Here is a 23152-nt window from a genome sequence, read left to right on the forward strand (position 1 = left end):
TTTATCCTCTCAACGGTCCTGTGAGAGAGAAAAATTATTCTCGACGTTTTACAGAGGAGGAACTAAGGTACAGAGAAGTTAAATAACCTAAGGTCGATTGGACGCGGCTGCCAGGGGGGTGAGGAAAGCTCCCCACCCCCACGAGGGCGGGGTTGGGGGGCACCACTGCTTGGGGGGAGGCCTCCCCCACATGTGGGGCTGCGGGGGGGGGGTGCTCGGTTTGCAGGCGCACAGGTTGGCCCGGGGCGGGGCGGAGAAGGCCGCTGCCCCGGACTACAGCTCCCGTGGTGCCCCGCGGCGGAGCGGAAGGGCCCTGCTGGCCCGCGGCGCGGGGGTAGCTGCTCTATCCGGGGCCTTGGCGCTTCTCTTCCTTTCGCGCCGGCTGCCGCTGTGGAGCGGCGAGTCCATGTGCGCATCGAGCGGCGCTGCCCTGCCCTCCGCCTCCCCGCGCGCCGCCCGCCCCGCCCCGGCCCGGCCATGGACCCCAACACCATCATCGAGGCCCTGCGGGGCACCATGGACCCGGCTCTGCGGGAAGCCGCCGAGAGGCAGCTCAATGAGGTGAGGGCGCAGCGGGGCCTGGGCTGGAGCAGGAGCCCGGCCGCCGGCAGGACAGGCGCCGGGCCTGGCCCGGGGGAGGAGGAGGCGCTCAGCCCCCGGGGCCGCAGCGGGGAGGCCTGAGGGGCCGCCGGCGGGGGCAGCGGGGCAGGACTCGGCCGGGGAGCGCTGGCGGGATCCTCGGCGATGGGGGAGAGCCCGGGCAGAGCGGGGGTAGGCGAGGACGGGGCTGGGGAGTCTCCTGCCGTCAGCCGGGGCAGGAGGGGAGTCGCCCGGGGGACGCGGCGGCGTGGGGGGCCCGCTGGGGAAGCCATGTGGAGGGGCAGGCGGCGGCGGCATGGAGAGGTCTGTCTGCCGGAGGGGCCGGGGAAAGGCCGCGGCAGTGCAGTGCCTCGCTTGATGTCGTGTTGCCTTCCTGCTCCGTCAGCATTGTCCTCCGCTACCTGCCAGCTCCGGACGTGGGTCTCTGCAGCCGCTTGGGCGGAGTGCCTGGGGCAGCCCCCTGCTTGTCCCATGAGGAGCCATGAGTCGGACAAGTCCGGTTTCCATGAGCTTCTGTGAAGTGTTGGTCGTGAGTCTGGGGAAAGGAAAACCACGCTGAATTGTTTCCTAATTAAAATAGTCTTCGATATCACTCTCGGGTGTAGTTAATCCACGTAGGGCCATACTGTTGAGTTTTGGGAGAGGGGGAGGAAGGAGTGTAACAAACTGCCACAAAAAGTTGTGCTCAGCTGGTGGCAGAAAGCACCCCATTCTGGAGGCCAAGAAATGCACAGTTCCTCTAATATCAGCCGTAAATTCTCCCCATTGTCTTTTCTGAACACCAGTAAACAATTTAACAGTGTAGGTTGGTGATCTTTATGGCTCCCAGGGACGGCATTTGGGACCCGGTTTGTGGCCATCTGTATGAATATTTAAAGACAACGTGTGTCTCTAAATTTGAGAACTGGAAAGGAAGATTAAACGGTGGAACTCCATTGCTTTCTGATTTAAATGCCACAGGTAGCATTTGGTAAAAAAAAAATAAGTTTTAGTTATGATTCTAGTAACTTGAAACTTTTTAATAGTTTTTAATCAGTTATTTAATCAATAATTTAAACAGTTGGTTTTGACCCTCATATTCAATAGATGTAGCTTTGTTTTGCGTGCAGTTGGACTGTATATAACTTATTTACATAAGTGCCAGTAGTGTAAATTTATGTGCTCAGTACATGTCTGAAGACAAGGTTCCTGCTCCAGGAGCTTGCACTCTCTACATGCCTATGTCTGGTGGTGGATGGGATGCAATGAAAGTAGCATGCCTTAAAGGGAAGGGTAAACCCCTTTGAAATCCCTCCTGGCCAGGGGAAAGCTCCTCTCACCTGTAAAGGGTTAAGAAGCTAAAGGTAACCTCGCTGGCACCTGACCAAAATGACCAATGAAGAGACAAGATACTTTCAAAAGCTGGGAGGAGGGAGAGAAACAAAGGGTCTGTCTATCTGTCTTGGCCGGGGATAGACCAGGAATGGAGTCTTAGAACTTTTAGTAAGTAATCTAGCTAGGTATGTGTCAGATTATGATTTCTTTAAATGGCTGAGAAAAGAACTGTGCTGAATAGAATAACTATTTCTGTCTGTGTATCTTTTTTGTAACTTAAGGTTTTGCCTAGAGGGGTTCTCTATGTTTTTGAATCTAATTACCCTGTAAGATATCTACCATCCTGATTTTACAGGGGGGATTTCTTTATTTCTATTTACTTCTATTTTTATTAAAAGTCGTCTTGTAAGAAAACTGAATGCTTTTTCATTGTTCTCAGATCCAAGGGTTTGGGTCTGTGGTCACCTATGCAAATTGGTGAGGCTTTTTATCCAACATTTCCCAGGAAAGGGGGGGTGCAAGTGTTGGGAGGATTGTTCATTGTTCTTAAGATCCAACGGTCTGGGTCTGTAGTCACCTAGGCAAATTGGTGAGGCTTTTTACCAAACCTTGTCCAGGAAGTGGGGTGCAAGGTTTTGGGAAGTATTTTGGGGGGAAAGACGCGTCCAAACAGCTCTTCCCCAGTAACCAGTATTAGTTTGGTGGTGGTAGCGGCCAATCCAAGGACGACGGGTGGAATATTTTGTACCTTGGGGAAGTTTTGACCTAAGCTGGTAAAGATAAGCTTAGGAGGTTTTTCATGCAGGTTCCCACATCTGTACCCTAGAGTTCAGAGTGGGGGAGGAACCTTGACACATGGCTTGTTTGATTTTTAAAAAAGTTTGGGTGACTTGTTTCAGTCCACCTAACTGGCTAACACACTTGTGTGCCAGAGGGATGGAGACTAAGACTTGTAGACCTTTTGGAAGAGTTGCATTTTAAGGGTTGATATGAAGAAGGTGGTGTCACAGGGCAGATTTGGTGAGGGACTGGGCTGCCTGTCCGTTCTATACACTTGTAGAAAATATATTTGATGTGTATTAATCCTCAATTCAAATTTACTTTTTAATTTGTTTTTGAGTAAAAGTAATACAGAAGAACACACAAGTTGGCTAAAATGAATATAATATAATATACATAAATAAATCAACATATATGGTAATTTAGTTCAGATCTACTTGTACTGTTATTTGCTGCAGGGTCCAGATTGTTGAGCATTCAGGACTTTTAGATCCTCTGGCAGTGGGGGACTCCAGGTAACAGATTAATACTGTTGGTTGAGAAATCATGGTGACCATCAACTGACTTATTTTGTTCACTCTGAAGCATGATGGCCTACCATACTGTATACAAGTGTCTCTGTAAAATCCAAATATCCCAGTTATTTTGAAATCCTAGGTCGTTACTGCACCAACATGTAATAAAATGGTGAATTATTTTTAAATACAGGCTCACTGACAATTGAGAGAACTTTTCTGGTTAAATATCATTAAGTCCTGATCCTACAAGCACTTATGTATGTGTACAAGTTTACTTATATGAATTCTCTTTCTTATCTGTATAGTCAGTTATGCAGGTTTAGGACCTTAATTTGTAACCTTTACTCAAATTGATGTTTTCTGCTCTATAATGGGCCTCCCTTTCTGCTGTAAAGATTAAACTGCTTCTAACACTTGAATGATACAATGCAGGTGGCCAGCAGCTCACATGCTTTTTAGTTTAATAATTCCTCCTGGCTGTCGTATTTCTCTATCTGTGCTTTGGCCGAAATGGTTCTGATGGACTGATATGAGACTTGACTTGAGAATTGCTCTTCCTCTTTCCTTTTAAGAGGCTACTTCTGATTTTACCTTATGACAAGGGGAAGCAGTTTTCAGCAAGAGAATAAAGAATGAATTGACAGTCATAATTAAACATTACTGCCAAATGTTTTTACCAGTGGTCATCCTATTCTTGATATGTAATATATAAGAAGGTATATGTACACAATTGTTGCATCATATTCAAATAATGTATTTGCTGGTTATGCAAACATTTTATGAGGCTTCTTTCTGAAGGGGGGAATGTCATCAGAGTAGGGGACTGAGAGGCAGATTTCTGGATTCTTCCACGCTTTGCTCCTGAATGTTTGACCTTGGACAAGTCATTTAATCTCTGCTTGACTTTAATATGACTTCTTCATTGATTTTATTTTATTTTGTTTTTATTTTGTTGAGTCAGGGATTGGCTGATTGTAAAGTGCTTTGAGATCTGCAGAGTTTGAAAGATGTTCTGTAAATGCAGAGATCTGAGGGCTCTAATCTTTTGCTCTTTCTTAGTCAATATTTGTGACACCACTTGGAGAGAGAAACTATTGACTATGATGCCACCAATAACCTGTTCCCCTGTCGTCCTCCCCCCAGCTCTTCATCTCATAGACTCATAGATATTAAGGTCAGAAGGGACCATTATGATCATCTAGTCTGACCTGCTGCACAATGCAGGCCACAGAATTTCACCCACCCACTCCTGCAATAAACCTCTCACCTATGTCTGAGCTATTAAAGTCCTCCTCTCATTGAGTGCTAATTCTTATCGCAGTATCTTACCAAAATAGAAACCTATATCATAACCAGCTATCTGAGGTTCAGTATGGGCAAAACAGAGGTAGTGTGTGTTGATAGAAGGGAGGGGAAATGCTTAGAAGAACTGGTAGTCTTTTATCACTTCTTCATTAGGGGGCATCTGTCCCAAGTTATCAAGATGGTGTGCAACTTGGGTGGTTCTCAATAGACTTATCTTTACTTCTTGGCTGGGTGGGAGGTTGCTAAGTAGCTACATTCTACTTGGCTGGGTGGGAGGTTGCTAAGTAGCTACGTTCTACAGGGACACTTAGGTTCTACTTGGAAGCTGACCCTTCAAGTAAGCCTATCACAAAGGAGGAGGATGAGCTATATTCCCAACTGGGACAATTTTGTACATTGAAAATGATATATAAAAAGGGCTCAGATACTAAAGTGATCAGTACCTCAGAAATGCATATGAAAATAAGGTGTTTTAAGAAGGCAACTATGGGAAGACAGTCGATTGTATGCCCCTACCTTCTAAACTCAGAACAGTCACTATTTTGGTAGCTGGTGTTCTCTAGCATGTTCTTCATTGTGATTCCAGAGAATGGTTATGGTTTACTACTCGAGTCTGTCTGACATAACATTACAAGCTAATCTTGTTAGGTAAGACACAAGTATAACTCAAATGCAGGTATTATTAAAATGACCCATTCAAATAATAATCATACAACTTTTTTGTATGAGAACTTTCAAAAAATTACTGATTACAATGCTACATAGCATTACTTAACCCCAGTAACCTGTTTTTTGTGTTTTGTTTTTGAAGGAAAATAAATCGGAGTTTGTTGGGAAAAGTTATTAATCTTTGTGGTGCTCTCGTGAAGCCACTCCTTTCAAAAGTCAGGCTTAATCTGACATCTCGGTCTGAAATATGATATGTAGAGTACTGTATAATATTGAAGAGTGGTCGCCAAAGCATACCCTCAGCCTAACAAAATAAATCTGTGTAATTCAGTTGAGTAGCATTAATCTCCTGTTTTACACGCACGTAAATGCCTTGATGCTGAAATAATTGTTTAAGTAAAATTCTTGAACCTAGACTGACTAGTGAACGCTTTGGAGTAAAATGCATAATTTTCACATACAATCCTGCCTTTGATCCAAAGATCTCCAGATGCTGAACCAAACGTTAGTTCAGCTTTTTGGCATTCTAAAGTAGGGTAAATATAGTAGAAGTCCCATTTTTCAGATGGGTAAACTAAGATGGTCTTAAGTGATTTGCCCACCATGGTCATGCAGCTAATCAGTGGTAACGCCAAGATTAGAGCATAGGAGTCCTGGCTGTTTGCCATTTTCAAACCATCATGCTTTCTCAAGTGGCTTACTGTTTATAAGGTGCACTTGCTTCTCGGTAACCATCACATTTCCCCACTACTCAAAAACCAAAAAGTCGGTACATGACATCGTTCTAAAAGGATTTTATCATCTTTGCCTTTCTTCCCTAATATAAATTTCTGTACAATTTTTAAGAGGAAAAAATCCTAATGTTTATACTCTTGTCTAAGATGTTTTCTGTACTTAAAACTTATATTGACACAGCTGTGTCAGTCAGGGGTGTGGAAAAAACACTTCCCTGATCATCATAGCTATGCTGACAAAACTTCCAGTGTAGATGAAGCTATGCTGACTGAAGAGTGCTTCATAGATGTGGTGTTCCTACTCTGACTGAGAAAATAGGTATGGTGATTCTGCACTAGAGGGCTGTGCTGGTATTGGCTCAGTAGTGTAGACAGCCTAAGAGGAGGAATGGGAGAGATTAGCTTGTGAAAAAGAGAGTTTGAAAATACTGTTGCAGGCAGGATCAACACATGAAACGGACAGGAGGGGGCCAGAAGACCGTCTTCACTCGGGGGTGGGGGTTGGGGCAGAGTTGTGGTCTTAACCTGAGTTTGCTATTTCAAGTTAACTAATACTAGGTAAAATCCTTGTGAAGACAAGGCATCTTGTAGTTTCTATGTGAGTTATCAGGTGGAGTAAAAGACAATGGAGTTGGCTAACTCTAGGTCAGGCTTTTTCTACACTATCACTTTTGTTAGGGGTTATGATACCCCCCTCCACCCCCGCAAGTTTACCGGGAAAAGTGAAAACAGCCTCTCCTTCTGACATAGGTCATTGGGAGTGGTTTAATTATCCCAGCAGGAGAGCAGCCACGTGGGAGAACTTACAGCAGCATAGCTGTAGTGGTACAGCTGTGCTGCTGTAAGGTTTGTGGTGTAGACACAGCCTTAGACAGCAGGTTTTTTTTCCCTCACAAAACAGACTTCTGTACCTGCAGACTATTCTGATGAGTTAGGGCTGCAATGGTTTGCTTGGCAAGGTCTGATGTGAATGTATGCTCTCTTTACAGTATGCAGTGTTATTGTAGCTGTGTCGGTCCTAGGATATTAGAGAAACAAGATGGGTGAGGTAATATCTTTTATTGGACCATCTTCTCTCACCAACAGAAGTTGGTCCAGTAAAAGATATTCCCTCACCTACCTCATGCTTGAATAGGTGTCCCGACACTGCTACTTAGTAATGTTACATATCTTACTTACACTTTTTGTATGCAGCAAACAGTAACTTCACAAGAGAGACTAGATGGATACCACCAAATTGTGAAAAGATGAAATCAGAATAGCTTGAGCATCTTTTTAATGGCCAACTGAATTCTTCATCCTAATGTAATGATGTCTTGCTATTTAATGTCATTTCTGGATTGGTGAAGATAAGTAATTCACCTAGGAAAGCTTTACATTTTTGAAAAGCATCATGATTCAGTGATGTGTTTATCTTGCTTGGAAAAGGTAAGTAAAGAATTCAGTGTTAGAATACTTTGTAAAGCTATACTGAACTTTTAAAAAAACTTGCATCTCATTGTAAAATAGTTTACTTGCTCAACTAGTGGCAGAGACCATATAGATATGAAATAGACTTTTTAGCAGTTTATATTTACTTCCTTTTGACTTATTATGCAAATTATTCATCTGATCTTTATTAAAATGTGTGCTACCCTGGAAGAATATTTGTTTTTTGTTTACATAACTTGTGCTTCCAGTCTAGCAAAATATAATTTATTTTTAAAAACAGTCCTTTGGTTTGCTGCTTTGACTGTAAGAATTTTGGAAAAATACCATATGCAGTATGGCTTTTATGATAGCCTAAAATTTTCATGCTCCAAGGGAGAACAACAAAGTTTACCTGTCTAGCAAAAGTGAGAAGAAGTTGTTGGGGGTTATTTAGTATTCAGTTTTTCATAAAATATTATATTTGGGTATGAATATATATCCATTACAGTTACATTTATCTTTGTGGGAAAATAATGTCTTTTCTCTGTACTAATTACCTATCTGAAGTTTAATATGTTGTGCTTTGGTTTCTATCATGTTCATTTCAGATTGAATTTTATAGTTGAGATTATGTAGCACATGTTACGGTTTTCTGTTTGTAATATAATTGTACATGTGTGACTATATCAGGTAGGCAGGCACATATCTAGTGTATCAGATTTCTGAAATGTGCACGAAGATGTGTAGGCTCTGGAAAACTGATGCTAACAAACAGTGGGCTAACAGTTGTGGTCTGATAGAAAACATTCCTCAGCTAGTAAGGCTCAATGGCAAAGATTGCTCAGGGGAAAAGTCCCTGAATTCTTTGGCTCTTAGTCAACAAAGTCATACCAGTGACACAGCATGTTGGAGTGGGGAAAGAGCAGTAGGTCAGCATTGCTATTAAATGCTATATTACATGGTAGAAAAGGACAGGCTTTTATTACCAGAAATTATGCTGCAATTAAACATATTTGTAATTCTAACTTTATTTTAATATGTACAAAAATTAATGATGTATGTAAACAAGGAAGATTAGAGCAAGATAATACTAATTTGACCACATTTTACTGATGCCAATGACTTGGACTTAAGAATTTCTCCTGTTTTCTCTACGGAATTTGAGCATTAGGTAGAAACCCTTTTGCAACCCTGCAATCTGTTGTTTTTCATTCCTGTCTTGGGTGATGGTAACTGCTTGTGGGATACTTTATACCCATATCTGGTATTTCCGAAGGCTGTGGTAAATGGAAATCTATAAAAACAAAAGCTTCTAAATTCAAACAATTGCCATAAGGAGGAATAAATAAACTTTCATGCATTCGGACTATTACTGTTTGAAATAATCTGAAAGTCAGATTTAATTGATGCCTGAATTTCCTCTCATTATTTTAAGTCCTCATTCCCAACTCCTCTTATGTTCTCAGATATTTCAGCTCATCCTGGGCATTCACAACAAAAGAAGTCAGTGGCTGTATAAAACAAGTGCTTAAAACACAGAGCATTTTTTTTTAGCTCTTGTGTCAGTGAACAGGAACCTGGAATGCTGGGACACAGCCATTTGTTAGAGAATAAAAATATGGTAGGAGCTTAGAGATGGCTGCAACAGGCAAGTCTGTCCAAAAACTTTTATGCTGTGATCACAATGACTACCTCCAGCATATGGTTCTAATCTTAGTTATAGTACGTAAGGCCACCTGTTGTGTGAAAATTAATGAAGTACTCAGGTGCAACAGAATGATCCATTGGAATTGAGTTTGTTTGGTTTTGTTGGTTTGCCTCAGACAATTAGGGTATGTCCACAGTTCAAGCTGGAGACATGCTCATGCTAGCTGTTGTTCAGTTCACACGCTAAAAACAGAGTTTCAGAGTAGCAGCCGTGTTAGTCTGTATTCGCAAAAAGAAAAGGAGTACTTGTGGCACCTTAGAGACTAACCAATTTATTAGAGCATAAGCTTTCGTGAGCTACAGCTCACTTGAGACTAACACATTTATTTGAGCATAAGTGAGCTGTAGCTCACGAAAGCTTATGCTCAGATAAATTTGTTAGTCTCTAAGGTGCCATAAGTCCTCCTTTTCTTTTAAAAACAGAGTGGAGCCTGAGCAGTGGGATGGGCTATCTACCCCAAGTACCTGCCTAGGGTCTTAGCTGGGCATGTACTTGGGGTAGCTAGCTCGTTGTGCTGCCATGGCTACAGTCTATTTTTCATGCATTCACTTGATGAGAGCATCCCTGAGTATGTCTCCATTGAAGTGGGAATTAGACCCCCAACGTAGTCATACCCTGAGGGTGAAATCCAGCCCCTGTTGACATGGCAAAATTCTCATTGACTTTGTAGTCAACTGCATCAGGCTCAGCTCTTGTTGAAGCCAGTGGAAAGACTTCAGTGGGCACTCATTCAGCATCTTAAATGTTTGAATGAACTTTTTTGAAGGCTGTTTGTTTAATAAAGAAATGGAAAGCAAGGGGAAAACTTACTTGACTCTTTTTGGTAGGGCCAATAAAATTCAGGCCTCAGAGAAGTCATATTAAGGCTTAGCTGCATGTGTATTGATGGTAATTAGGCAATGAGTCTCAACATTTTTTACACTGGAACCTACCTTCAATTTAGTAGAATGGGAAAGATTGGGTTGTTGTGAAGCACATCTTGAGAGCTCAAATTTGATATAAAATGTAAATATTGATGTGTATCTGTATGTGAATTTAGTGGTCATTGATTGCCTCGATTAGGAGAACAGCATTCATCTTTCATGCAGAGCCTATCTCACTACTGTGCTACTAGTGCAGCTACTTCAAGAATGGGTATCTACTCTGCTAAAGGGAATACACTAAATTAGAATTAAGGCCACTTAAGTTCTGTATATGAGTGTCCACACAGGTTTAATTTAGTTTAACTGAATTAAATTCACACATTTAGTTAGTTCAGATTAATTTTTGGAATGATGTCCCCATCTCCTGACCGTCTCTAAAAGTGATGATTCTCAGGGTACCCAGGACTTTGAGCCACCTTGTTACCCCCTGTCTCCAGGCTAATTCTGAAGAATATTAAAAATGACTTCAGATTTCTGTGTAGTCTATTTTTTTTGTATCCATAGCAAGCAACTTGGGTAACTCAAGTCACCTTGTGTATATGCTGTCTTTTAAATTAAAAAAAAGAAAAGAAAAATTCTCGCTGAACTCCCAGTTAGCAAAATGCTTAATCATATGCCCCTTTAAGTACGTGGTCGTCCACTGACTTTAACGTTAGTTGTATGCTGCATTACCTTGCTGAATTGGGGCCTAATGCATGAGTCACTGCAATTAAAACATACTGCTGTACAAGAAAAAGTACTTCAATGCCATCCATTTCCACAAGTGCAGAGAATAGAGAAGGCTTAAACAGGTGCAGAAATTCATGTTATCAGATGATTAAAAACAAACCTTTTTTAAATATAAACTAATATGCTTCATTTGATGAAAAGCTCCACATCTTTAGTACATAGGGAGCTGTGGCGAGGTAGGGGGCCATAGACCCTCCAACTCTGCAGTGTCTGTTACTCCCAATTACTTGTTCCTAGCTTTTCTTTCCTCTGCTCCTGTATCTTGAATCCCTGGATGCTGTAGGAATAATGACTCCAGTGCATGCTTTGTTTAAAAAGAAAAAAGACACTTGAGCTGTACGTAGTGGAGGCACTGTTTCTGTGGACTTCCACAGTCTGATATATATCGCATGTAGATCTTGTGACCCAATGCTTAGAATGTGCATGCATAACTGTGTATTTTTTTTTAAATCTCCAACAAAAAACCTTGTTAACTTCCAGTTCAGTTTGCTTCTTAATATTGTTTAAAATGAAGGTGTTTCAAGTTTAAAAAAAAAAATCAAACTCAAACTATTAAAGTATGGAATTGACTAGTAAAGGCAAGTTGCATGAATATTCAAATATATGAACAAGTGTAAATGAATTTGTATCTAGAGCATTTAGGAGATGTTTCTTCATGAAACTTGTCTAGAGAGACTGCCACAGCTGGATAAACTAATCTGTTGATGTTGTAAATGCTTATAAGATGCATTCATGGTGTTACTGATTATTTGGTCGTGTACAAAGAGCACTTGGTCCTGATAAAAGTATGTTTTTCATGATGGCTTGTTTATCTTGTAGAGGAGTTGTAAAAGATTGGTTTATCATAATTTTATACTGTATTGTAACGAGGCATTCTTTCATTTTGTAATGTCATAGGTAATGCCCTTTTAATGATCTTGAACATGTTGATATTTTCTTTGTTTCATATAGGAAGTAGCTAGTGGATAATGTGTAGGTAACAGACATTTTCCTATAAAATGTAGGTATTATGTTGCTCTGTCCCAGGTGCACATCATTGATACCTGTTTACTGAAAAGCAGGTAAAGCCACTATATTGACTTACGTTCTGTAAAGACAAGCAAGAAAGCAACATTTCACAAGTGAATAAAGGACAAAATCAAGGAAGAAATGTTTTCAAGTTGTAACGGTATTATAAACAAAGCCTTATATATTGTGTAGGTTTAAGTCAAGTTCACTTCCTCTCAGGAAATTTTCTTCTTTTAGTCTTTTCCAATTTTTCATGTTGGGGTTAGGAGCATATAGGTTGCTATCATAGTTTTAAACTTGGCTAGTAATATTGAGAATGCATACAACATTTTCTTGTAGGCAAAGTTAATCAGTGTAGTGAAGAAAACTACTCCTTTGAGGAGACTTATTGTGCATATCCTGCCAAATTTTTCACATTGCTGATGTTACTCTGTTTAGGTTTCCATGCAGAAGCCAAGGTTCTGTAAATTTGCCATTGTGCAGTGTACTCTGATGATGAGAATACAATTATTTTATGTTATAGAAGGCCATATTTATTGATAGTGAGGTTAAAAAAAAAGTCAGTTGTGGTAAGAGTGTAGTGCTTAGTTTATAATAGAGTTGCAAACTGCTCAGATTAGTCTATCATGAATTCATGCCTTGATGAATCATCCATGTGTCAAAGTAAAGGGAAGTCATTTGACATCCAGTGCCCCCTGTAAGCATTGCTAAAGAAGATAAAACTTTGGAAAAATGGTTTTAGGAATTTTAACAGCAAAGTGGGCTTTGCCCAGCTGCACTTACATGCAGTAAGACAAGAAAATTGCCTTTATTTCTCCTTGCTTGTATCTTAAATTACATTAATCATCTCCTTTACTTAGGAAAAAGCTAACTTATCAATTTCCTTTTTCTGAGAGCAATTATAGCTCACATAATCTGATATTAATAGACTATAAAATCTTATGCTTCTCTATTTGAGCTGTAGATGTTCACATCCTAAATGTTTAGATAAAGTGTAGAATTTTTAAAAAAAATTTAATGGAGGGTGATTTTATATAATATTAGATATTCAAATCTTTCTTTAAACATGGCAGCAAATTAGGTTAAATATAGATCTATAAGCAAAGGCTCTGTCTAAACACAAATACGTATCTTTAAAAATACGTTTTTAGTCTGGTTCAAATATACTCGTAGCCTCAGGTCACAGTAGCAGATCAATGAATGACAAATGTTGGACAAAATCTGAGAATAATATGATGTTAGAAAATATGTACAGCCTGGCATCTCCAAATGCTAAAAAGATCAAATAATGACTTAACGTCACCATTCCATGCTGTCTTAATTCAGAATGCCAAGTTGTTATTTAATTACACAGTGTACTTGTAGCTGTGTTGTCATGATGTAATATATTTGTCCTAAACTGGGGATAATTTATTCTGTGGTAAAGAAATCTGATTACAGAAATCTGTTTCAGACATTGGGGCGGGAGGAAATGTGGTCTTCAGTAAAGAATAAGAATGTCCCCCCCCCACCATGTGATCTTCTGAATACATCAAACTCAAGGGGTTTTGAAAGCTTTCATTTGTCACTTGATATTACAACATAATTTGAATTGCTGATGTCATGATTGCATCACATGGTACTCACAGACATTTTTGAAAATGTATCCTGAAGCTTCAAAGTTTTATTTGCAAGCCGATTGGTTTCCAGTGTTCTTTTTTAACATCTGGCTTACTTGGTTTTGTCTTCTGCTTTGCAGGCTCATAAGTCAGTGAACTTTGTTTCAACTCTGCTTCAGATCACTATGTCAGAGCAACTGGATTTACCAGTGAGACAGGCAGGCAAGTTTTCTTTTTCTTTATACTCAGAATGTTTACATACTGTATACACATTACATACAAAAAAATGAATATGACATTAAGGTTGCAAAGTCAAGTGTTCAAAAGCTAGACAGTGCCAGAATTAAGGTTGCCTATGTAGTAAATGAGACTGGTTGAATGATGAGGATAAAAAGAAATATTAAATAAGCTACCAGCTTAGTGAGCACAATCCATTCTGTGCAGTGAATGAGTGTCCTGTGGAAAAAATAATCTTAATTTATTATGCAATTTAGTATAATAGTGTACTGTCATGCATATGCATACACAGAGGCCAAATTAAGATGGCAACGGTAACCATGACTTTTTTGTTTTTTCTGAATTTTTGAATGCTTGCCTTTGTAACAGTAATGTTCTTTTAATGCAGTGTTTGGAAATAATTTCTAAGTTTATTTTGGTTTTTAGCACACTAAAATAAAAACAATGCACAGAAATTCCATCACATGGAACTATATTGACCTCTACATGGGTCCTCAGCAAGGCTGGAACCTTTTAGTCTTGGGGGAATTCTATGTCAAAAAATTAAAAATTCTGTGCACAATATTTTAAAATTCTGTTTATTTTGTTCGTCAAAATAACACAATATAATCACACCAGTTTCAATTATTTTGGTCATTTATTTCAAAATACCTATCAGCAAGTATGTCTGTAACAATAAAGACAACAAAAAGATTCCCCCAGGAGTAGAGAGTTAAAGAAATCCCTACAACAACCCAGTTCTTGTTTCTCTGTTTATGCTTTTGTTGGGTGCCTCAGACTGGATGTGTCACATGTGCCATCTGGGCACATCTTGTGGAGAAAACTCTGCCTCTCTGATCTTTTAGTAATTTTTCACCTCTTGCCCTGCTCCCATAGGGTTACCATATTTCAAGTTCCCAAATGCCAGGCTCAAGGGAAGCGAAGCTGTGTACTGGGATGGGGTGTTTGGGGGTGCAGGAGGGGCTGCATGGTGCCCCTGGCCCAGACACCCGCACCCCCTTCGCCCCCAGAGCCCAGCTGCAGGCTCCACTCAGCTTCGTTACTGTCCTGCTGGGTAGAGACTACCTGTACCTGCTGATATGGGGGATGGGAGGCACAATTTAAAGATTCAGCTGCTCCTGGAACAGTTCGAGTTACACCCCCGTCCCTCTGGCAGGTCCCTATTCCTGCTTACCCTCAGATTCTCTTCTCAGAAAGCAGCAGCCCCTCCCTACAGACCCCAGGTATTGCTCTTGTCTCTCCTCACAGAGCGCAGCTGCTGTACAGGGAGGGGGCCTACCTCACCATGTGACTAAGCGGGGCCGGCAAACCTGGGAACCAAAGCCCTGCTGCGCAGGTGCACTGCGAGCTGAGGAGCCAGGCTCTGCTGGGTACAGCAGTCCCTGGCAGTGGCCAGCAGCTCTGCAGCACCATTTCTGCAGGAAAAAATGAAATTCTGTGCAGAACTTTAATTCTGCGCTAATTCTGTGCAAATTCTGCATTGTGCAGTGGTGCAGAATTTCCCCAGACCTCTACCACATGAGCTAATGAAGTAATTGGTAGCAGTATGTGGACCAGCCACTAGAGGTGCGTGAGACAGATACACTTTGCCAATGGATTTGTGCTAGATAGCAAGGGTTGATTGAGACTCTCTAATCTTGAGTTGAATTCCAGGTTCTGTAGGGGCAAGTACTCTAAAGCAGGAGTTCTCGCAACAAATTCTTTTGTGGCCTCTCTTGCTGGTGGCTGAACTGACACTTTTTTCCCCTAAAATACTTGATTAAGTTTAGGGAAAAAAATAAATAGCACATATACACATCCACATCATTGTAATTTATTTATTGCAGATACAAATATCACTTCACAGTAATATTTTTATTATTGAATGTTGGTTAATATCAATCACGTTTCACAGGACACTATCTGGAAGGCTGTGAGAAGTGATACTTGCATGTTTAATATCACTTTTCTCAGCAACTCCCAGAACAAATTAAGCCCTGGATTGGGGGATGAGGGGAGGGGTTGGCAGTGGGAGATGTGATGGGATGGATGTGGGCCGGGGGAGGCAACAGGGGCCTGGGGTGATGAAGGGGTGGATGCAGTGCCAGGAAGGCAGTGGGGTCCAGGGATGATGGGGAGGGGGGCATGGATGTAGGGCCAAAAGAGAGGAGGGTGTGGGGTGAGCCCTGCAGCTGTTTGGCTGGAGCGGGGATTGGCATCTGTTGCTGTGCGGCCAGGGGTCAGTGCCTGCTGCTAGAGCCTGGAGCTGCGGGCAGGAGCTGCACGGCCGGGGAGGGGATCAGTGCTCGTGCCTGGATCAGGAGCTGCATGGCCGGGCAGGGAGTTGGATCTCAGGGCCGCAACGCAGCCAGAGCCCAGAGCTGCATGACCAAATGCTGCGGGGGTCACTGCTCGCTGCCACAAGGCCTAAGACAGCACCTGCTGCTGTGCGCCCAGTGCATGCTGCCACACAGCCAGGGCTGGGGATCGGCGTCTGGAGCCAACAGCCGCTTCGGTGTGGTTGGGACTACGGGTCAGCACCTGGGGTCAGCAGCCAGGGCTGGGGTTCAGAGCACATGGCTGGGGTTTGCTGCCAGGGTATTATTACATGGGAAGAACTTAGAATTTCAGAATCAAAAGGCTACAAGCTTTGACATATATTAAAAAAATTGAAAATGAAAAGGTAGATGAAGTGTTACTGCTTTTTAAAGAGAATATTTACAATCTTATAGTAAACTGTGGAGGTTCTTGGGTCTTTTGAACTTGTTATTTTTACATTGTGTCATATCTGACTGTGTTGGAACTAATTATCCCACCATCCTTTTCTGTTTCTTTGGGAGTGGCTCCTATCCTTTTTGCAGTAAGTAGGATAACTTCTGGTTACAGAAAATAAGGAAAAGAACAGCAGAAATAATTTCAACTAAAACCCTGATTTTCCTAGCTAATTTATACTGGCAGATTCTTGTGCCCATACAGATCAGCTGGCAAGGTCAGGAACTACATCATTATCATATTCAAAATAATAGGTTTACAAGGCGTGCTCTCTGAATCCTTTCTGATACTGGTGCTAGACACCATATAAACATTTAATTGAAAACCAGCAGAGAACCTATGGTACGTTGTACAGGTGTAGTCAGAATTCACTTAATTTTGCTGTAACTGTTTGTAAATCTGGACTTCCTTTTGCACTTGTAAAGAAAAGAGATTCATAAAGCATAGTAATCTGGAATCTGCCACATAAGCAGTTTGAATGTTTGTCAATTAGTGGAAACATGCATCTATGTCAGCAACCTAATATCTGCTATAAAGAGTCAAAACGTATAATCTTTGTGTAGAGAAACTCAATTTGCTTTCAAGATTCACTTGAATGTAAAGCAGACCATGTAGCCCAAACATAGTCACATTATAGAATAAAATCATACTTTTAAAATACAAACAATATTTGACTATAGAGATTTAATGCTGACTAGCCTTGTTTTTAAATGCCAAAAAATTGATCTCAAAATAATTACAAAGGAAGCTTCTTCAGAGATGGGTTTTAATAAAAAGTTACCACAATTCTTCTTCGTAACAGGAAGTGGAAATATGTCTTTCAATACTCTTTATTTTTCAAAAAGATTGTCTGAAAAGATAATAAAGTGTTGGGAATAGTGGACTTAAGAAATATTACAGATGCCACACTTGATAACTGAAGAAGGGGAAATTTTTGTTCCATACAGAAAATTGGGAGATTAGCGGTTTTTGTGTGCAGGTATGGTGGCTCTCTGATATGTTAAATGTTGGCCATTCAGTCAGAGTTCATTTATGGAATGCATTTTCTAAATGTAAAAATACGCATATCTGCATAATGACTGACTTTTGTATTGATACCAAGTGATGTCTTGCTGTTATCTGACAGGTGTTATCTACTTGAAGAATATGATAACTCAGTATTGGCCTGATCGTGAAACTACACCAGGGGAAATCCCACCTTATTCCATCCCAGAAGAAGATAGACATTGTATTCGTGAAAATATTGTAGAAGCCATTATTCATTCCCCTGAACTAATTAGGTATACAGTTTTAATTTGCTTATAATGTAGTCATAGTTTTGATACTGTTTTAAAATTAATACCACTTGCGTACTAAATTTCATTGTGTCTTGGATTGTAACACACAGATTTCAGAAAAGGGCAACAAAAATTATTAGTGTTATGGAACAGATTCTGTGTGAGGAGAGATTAATAAGATTGTGACTTTTCAGCTTGGAAAAGAGATGGCTAAGGGGAAATATGATTGAAGTCTATAAAATCATGACTGGTATAGAGAAAGTAGATAAGGAAGGGTTGTTTACTACTTCTCATAACAAAGAACTAGGAGTCACCAAATGAAATTAATAGGCAGCAGGTTTAAAACAAATAAAAGGAAGTATTTCTTCACACAACACACAGTCAACCTGTGGAACACCTTGCCAGAGGATGTTGTGAAGGCCAAGACCATAACAGGGTTCAAAAAAGAACTAGATAAATTCATGGAGGATAGGTCCGTCAATGGCTATTAGCCAGGATGGACAGGAATGGTGTCCCTAGCCTCTGTTTGCCAGAAGCTGGGAATGAGCGACAGGGCCTGGTTCACTTTATGATTACTTGTTCTGTTCATTCCCTCTGGGGCACCTGGCACTGGCCACTGTCGGAACACAGGATATTGGGCTAGATGGACCTTTCGTCTGACCCAGTAGGGCCGTTCTTATGTATTGGAGAACATAGAATTAATGCAGTTAGAGAAAATAGCGTTTTCATTCTTCATTTGTACATTGTACAACATGTAAGCAATTTATTTGTGTAACATCTTTTGTACTTGGAGAAGAATGGATTCCTAAATTATTATAACCCTTTTACAAAATTTCAGAAGATAGTAAATGCTAAGCAGAAGGGAAATAAAAGACCAGATTAGACTCCTCTGTGTGTAAACAAGACTTCCGAACTACATGTTAAGTTTTATTTGTTCAACCAAAAATGAGCTATTTCATCACCACAAAAAAACCTCTTAAAATAATGAAGGTAGTTATTTGTTTAACCATGTGTGTGTTTGATTTGCAGAGTACAGCTTACTACTTGCATTCACCATATTATCAAGCATGATTACCCTAACCGCTGGACTGCAGTTGTGGAGAAAATTGGTTTTTATCTTCAGTCTGATAACAGTGCTTGCTGGCTTGGAATTCTCCTTTGTCTTTATCAACTCGTGAAAAACTATGAGTGAGTTTTCCCCAAACAAAAAACATAGAAAGTTGATCCATTTGTAGCAATATATTTTCTGTAAGTTTTATATATACTTCTGAATATGTGCTGGAGGTTAATGTATAAAATATTGAATTGCATGTTGCACTGAACACTGATAATTGGAGGTAATTTAATATAAATCTCTGAATTCAATAACAAGTCTTGGTAATATTTCACCATCTGGAGATAGTAGCTCATGTTGTCTTTCCTAATTAGTTCCATAAACGCAGTACATAACCATCTTTCTTCATATTAAAACTTTGATATCAGAATACTAGGGTTTCTTTAAAGCAGTCGCTTTCTGAGTTGAAGATGGGCATGATTGCACAAGTCTTAGTGATAGGGGAAAGAGTGTCCAGGGGATAAAAGCATGGCTTTGTCAGGAACAACATGAGAAATAATGTTTGTTAGACATCTAGACAATTTGTAATCTAGATATTGTGTTACATGTGAAAAATATATAACAGTTGCAAAGTCCAAAAATTCAAAAGTTATGAAATGCGAGAATTAAGGTTGTCTGTGCAATCTTACTTTGGGCCCCTTGTGCGTATGCATTGTCCATTCTCTCATAGGAAGTCTGTAGCAGAGCCACAGCTAAAATCCTATTCTCTAGCTCCCAATCTAGTGCCTTACATGCTTAATTTGTTTGTGAACATCTGATGTTTGGCTATAAACCAGGTGTATCTAAGTGTAAATTCAGTCCATGCAATTGTATGTGTTAAATTTGAAATCTGTCCCTCAATGTGTAGTGTTATGGCTTAACAATAGTAGGCAGTGATCCTTCACATCATCGGGTGTTAAGTAGCTGCCCCCGGACCACTTCCTACCAGCCTCCTTTTCCCCACAGATTAAATCAAAGAATCTCATATAAAGTCACTGACCTGCACGGTTAGTCATCTGCCTTTTCTTTGTAGGTGTGCTCAGGCAACGAGTTTCTGGGCAACACTGCCCCCAGAGTTCAGCGCCACTGGTCTCCTCCCTCTGAGCTGCTCTGCTTCCCCTTTTACATGCTGCCTGCAGCTTGTTCAGGCATCACAGGTGTGGTTGGGTGGAGCTGCGTAAGCCCACAGCTGCTCCTAACCACTTGCTATCCCGTGTGGTGTTTGTACACCCCATCACTGTGGAGAATTTTGATGTTTTGAATTTTGATTTTGTTTCACTTTGGAACAAAATGCAAAAAAATTTGAAATACTCCATGAAAGGGAATAGAGCCCTGGCTCCAGGTAAGTCCTCCTGGCTGGCTACCCTAGATCCATAGGCCGTGGAAGCACCAGGCAATCAAGGAGCTTCAAGCCTGGAAGCCCAGGCTCTCAACAACTCAGTGGAGTTGGGTAGACGAGATTACAGGAAACAACTTCCTCCATTGATGTGGTTCTATCAGAATCAAACAGAATCCACAGAATATTTCAATTTTGGCAAATTCCAGTGAAAAAGTGTTTTGCTGGATATTTTCTGACCATCTTTACTTGTAACTTTCTTGTCTATAAAATTATGGGTTTTGCTCACTGTTTTCTTGCTACTGTGACCTTGTTTTACCATAGAAAATTGTGTGGCATGTATGTGATGTGGCATTCAAAGTGAGTGAGTTAGCAGGAGAACATTACGGTAGTGTTGAATGATAGTAAAATAATGGAAGCTAAGTTGTTTTTTAACTTCATTTGGGTTTGGCTCTGTGCTGGGATAGCGCTTTTTATATGACCCCATGAGTGCCATAGTAAGATATAACTCAGTTTTTAAAATCTATCCTTAGGAGCCGCAGTGGCCTATGTGCCTCTCTTCTGTGCAGGCACAACTTACTTTTCATATCAATAAAGTTAGTTGTAAGATCTTTGTAAAGCATTTTATTCTTACCTAAAGGTACAAGAAACCAGAGGAGCGGAGTCCCTTGATAGCAGCAATGCAGCACTTCCTGCCTGTTCTGAAAGATCGTTTCATTCAGCTTCTGTCTGATCCATCTGATCAGTCTGTCCTCATCCAGAAACAGATCTTCAAAATCTTCTATGCTCTTGTTCAGGTGAAAGCAAATTTTCTGTATTCTTGAGCAAAGGTTTAATCTAAAGGTTTACTTCCTCCTTCTCTCTCTCGCTCTCTCTTCCACTTCCCCCCCAAATATATTACACTCTCTAGGTACTAATGTATTCGAAACAACATTACCAATTCTGTTTCATTTGAGTCATTTTTCACCAATGCTCAACTGTGGTGTGAGTAACAAGCTTTTGGTATGATTCTGTGTACCATAACACCAATAATATAGATTTTTTTTTTTTTTTAGTTTAAAATTGGGTTACACATTTTTTGAGTCTACCATCTTTGAACTCTCTGGAACCTGCCAGTGCCACTCCTGATTAAGTCAGAGTGGTTATGAGAGAACGAGCCATTTTATAACACTAGAAACAACCATTTATCTTTTATAGTGTTACTATATTGAGCTTATCTAACCAGAAGGAAACTGGACTAACATGCTGTTCAGAGCATTATTCTAATATTAGGTTGGGTGGTCTTGCAATGAAATTTAAAACCAGATTTACCAATCAGTCTATTGTACTTTAAGCAAAGCAAAAAATTGTCTCTAATTCAGAAAGATATAATAACTTAAATATGGTGAAATCATCTTCTATAGCAAAATTCTAAATAAGGCAGAATTGAAAGGAAGCAGAATGTTTTTGAGGATGTAGAATAGGCTGCAAAAGATCTCTAACACCATCCAATATCACACTCACTTCTTTGCTCGCCGCTCATGGTACTCAAGTGTAGAGCAGATGTTTAGGAAGATTTTGGTAGATGAGCATTCAAACATATATAATTCAAGCAGTTGATCGGGTTGTTTTAAATGGCTTTATACTGAACCTATTTTATGCTTTTTAAATAGTATACGTTACCTCTGGAGCTGATAAATCAGCAGAACCTGACAGAATGGATAGAAATTCTAAAAACGGTTGTGGACAGAGATGTACCTGCTGTAAGTACTTTTTTTATGTGTATGTTTTTCTTTCGGCTTGCAAATTGGCTTCTGAATTTGATTTCCTGTATTTAAAAGTTGGTTAAAAATGTTAACAGTATTGTTTTCTTTATTCTTACTACAAGACATCTTCTAAATGTGTGGCAGGACAAATAAGATTTTGTAAGGTTAATATGGTGGTTTTAAACAGAGACTAAATGGAGAAAGTTTAAAATATTACCCTTTCTTTATAGACAAAACAGCAACTTGTAAGTTGTATTGTAACTATGTTGGCTTTTTACAAAGGAAAGTTGTATTTGAACATTTATACATTACCTTTTTATTGTGGGCTTTTTTTCATTCATATTTTTAGATCTGATATTTCTGTTGATCTGGAAGCGTGTTTACATAGCTAATAGTGCAAAAAGAAAAGCAATTAAAAAAAAAAAAAAGACATTTCAGCAATATTCAACAAATTTAATCTTTCTTCCTAAAGGAAACTCTTCAAGTTGATGAAGATGATAGACCAGAATTGCCTTGGTGGAAATCCAAGAAATGGGCTTTGCACATCTTGGCTAGACTTTTTGAGAGGTAGTTGTTCTTCCCGTGCCGTCAAATTGAAAAAAACCTAACTTCTAATATGAAATTCAGCAAAATATTTCTTCATACTTGAATTTTTCACTTTTAATTCTAGGTATGGAAGCCCTGGTAATGTTTCCAAGGAGTACAATGAATTTGCTGAAGTGTTCCTAAAGGCATTTGCTGTTGGTGTCCAACAGGTAAGAAATGCTTGAACCTGGGGTATTAGAGTAACTGTGACACTTAGCAATAATTTTTTCCTTCCCCCATCTTTTCGAAGGATATGACTCTTTTCAAAACATTTTGCATTAACCTGATGCTATCAGGGAATATGCAGGAAATACTTACACTTAGTTATCAACTGAAACAATCTAGTGTTCACTTCTTAAGAAATATCGTATGTTGCTTGTGTAATCTGTTGAAGTACACTGTACCGCAGTTAGGCCCATGACACTGACTTGGGCTTAGGCTAAAGGGGTGTTTAATTGCAGTGAAGATGTTCAGGCTCAGGCTGCAGCCCAAGTTCTGGGACCCTCCCAACTGACAGGGTCCTAGAGCCTCAGCTCTCAGGACTGAGCAGGGGCACTGGATTTATGGCTTATTACAACATAAATGCCAATACATAAATCCATGGTATGACCACACTTGAATACTCATGAAGTTCTGCAGAGGTGTTAACAATCCACAACCTTCAGTGGTCCCATACAGTATGTGCTAACTATTTATGCTAAACAGGCTGTTGCACCTTGCATTCTGCTATGATGCTCCAAGTACCTTTCCCAGAACTGAAAAAGAGCTCTGTGTGGCTTGAAATCTCTCTCATCAACAAAGGTTGGTCCAGTAAAAGATACTACCTCACCTA

The 23152-nt window shown here is 40.2% G+C and overlaps 1 protein-coding gene across 7 annotated transcripts in view; it reads left to right on the forward strand.

Moving 5' to 3' along the window:
• The first annotated feature begins 308 nt into the window (after positions 1 to 308).
• IPO7 (importin 7) overlaps positions 309 to 23152 on the forward strand; it is a 47633-nt gene continuing 24789 nt past the window's right edge. Inside the window, exons 1-8 of one of the 7 annotated variants that reach the window (XM_073347539.1) lie at positions 309 to 561; positions 13437 to 13518; positions 17411 to 17564; positions 18591 to 18749; positions 20631 to 20787; positions 21643 to 21732; positions 22208 to 22302; positions 22406 to 22490. In XM_073347539.1, coding sequence (XP_073203640.1) covers positions 478 to 561; positions 13437 to 13518; positions 17411 to 17564; positions 18591 to 18749; positions 20631 to 20787; positions 21643 to 21732; positions 22208 to 22302; positions 22406 to 22490 — 906 coding nt within the window. In that variant the 5' untranslated portion in view covers positions 309 to 477. The remainder of the gene's footprint in view (positions 562 to 13436; positions 13519 to 17410; positions 17565 to 18590; positions 18750 to 20630; positions 20788 to 21642; positions 21733 to 22207; positions 22303 to 22405; positions 22491 to 23152) is intronic. The other 6 variants (XM_073347541.1, XM_073347538.1, XM_073347537.1 and 3 more) reach the window with 6 other exon arrangements.

Source organism: Lepidochelys kempii, chromosome 6 (assembly GCF_965140265.1).
Source record: "Lepidochelys kempii isolate rLepKem1 chromosome 6, rLepKem1.hap2, whole genome shotgun sequence".
Classification (NCBI taxonomy): domain Eukaryota; kingdom Metazoa; phylum Chordata; order Testudines; family Cheloniidae; genus Lepidochelys; species Lepidochelys kempii.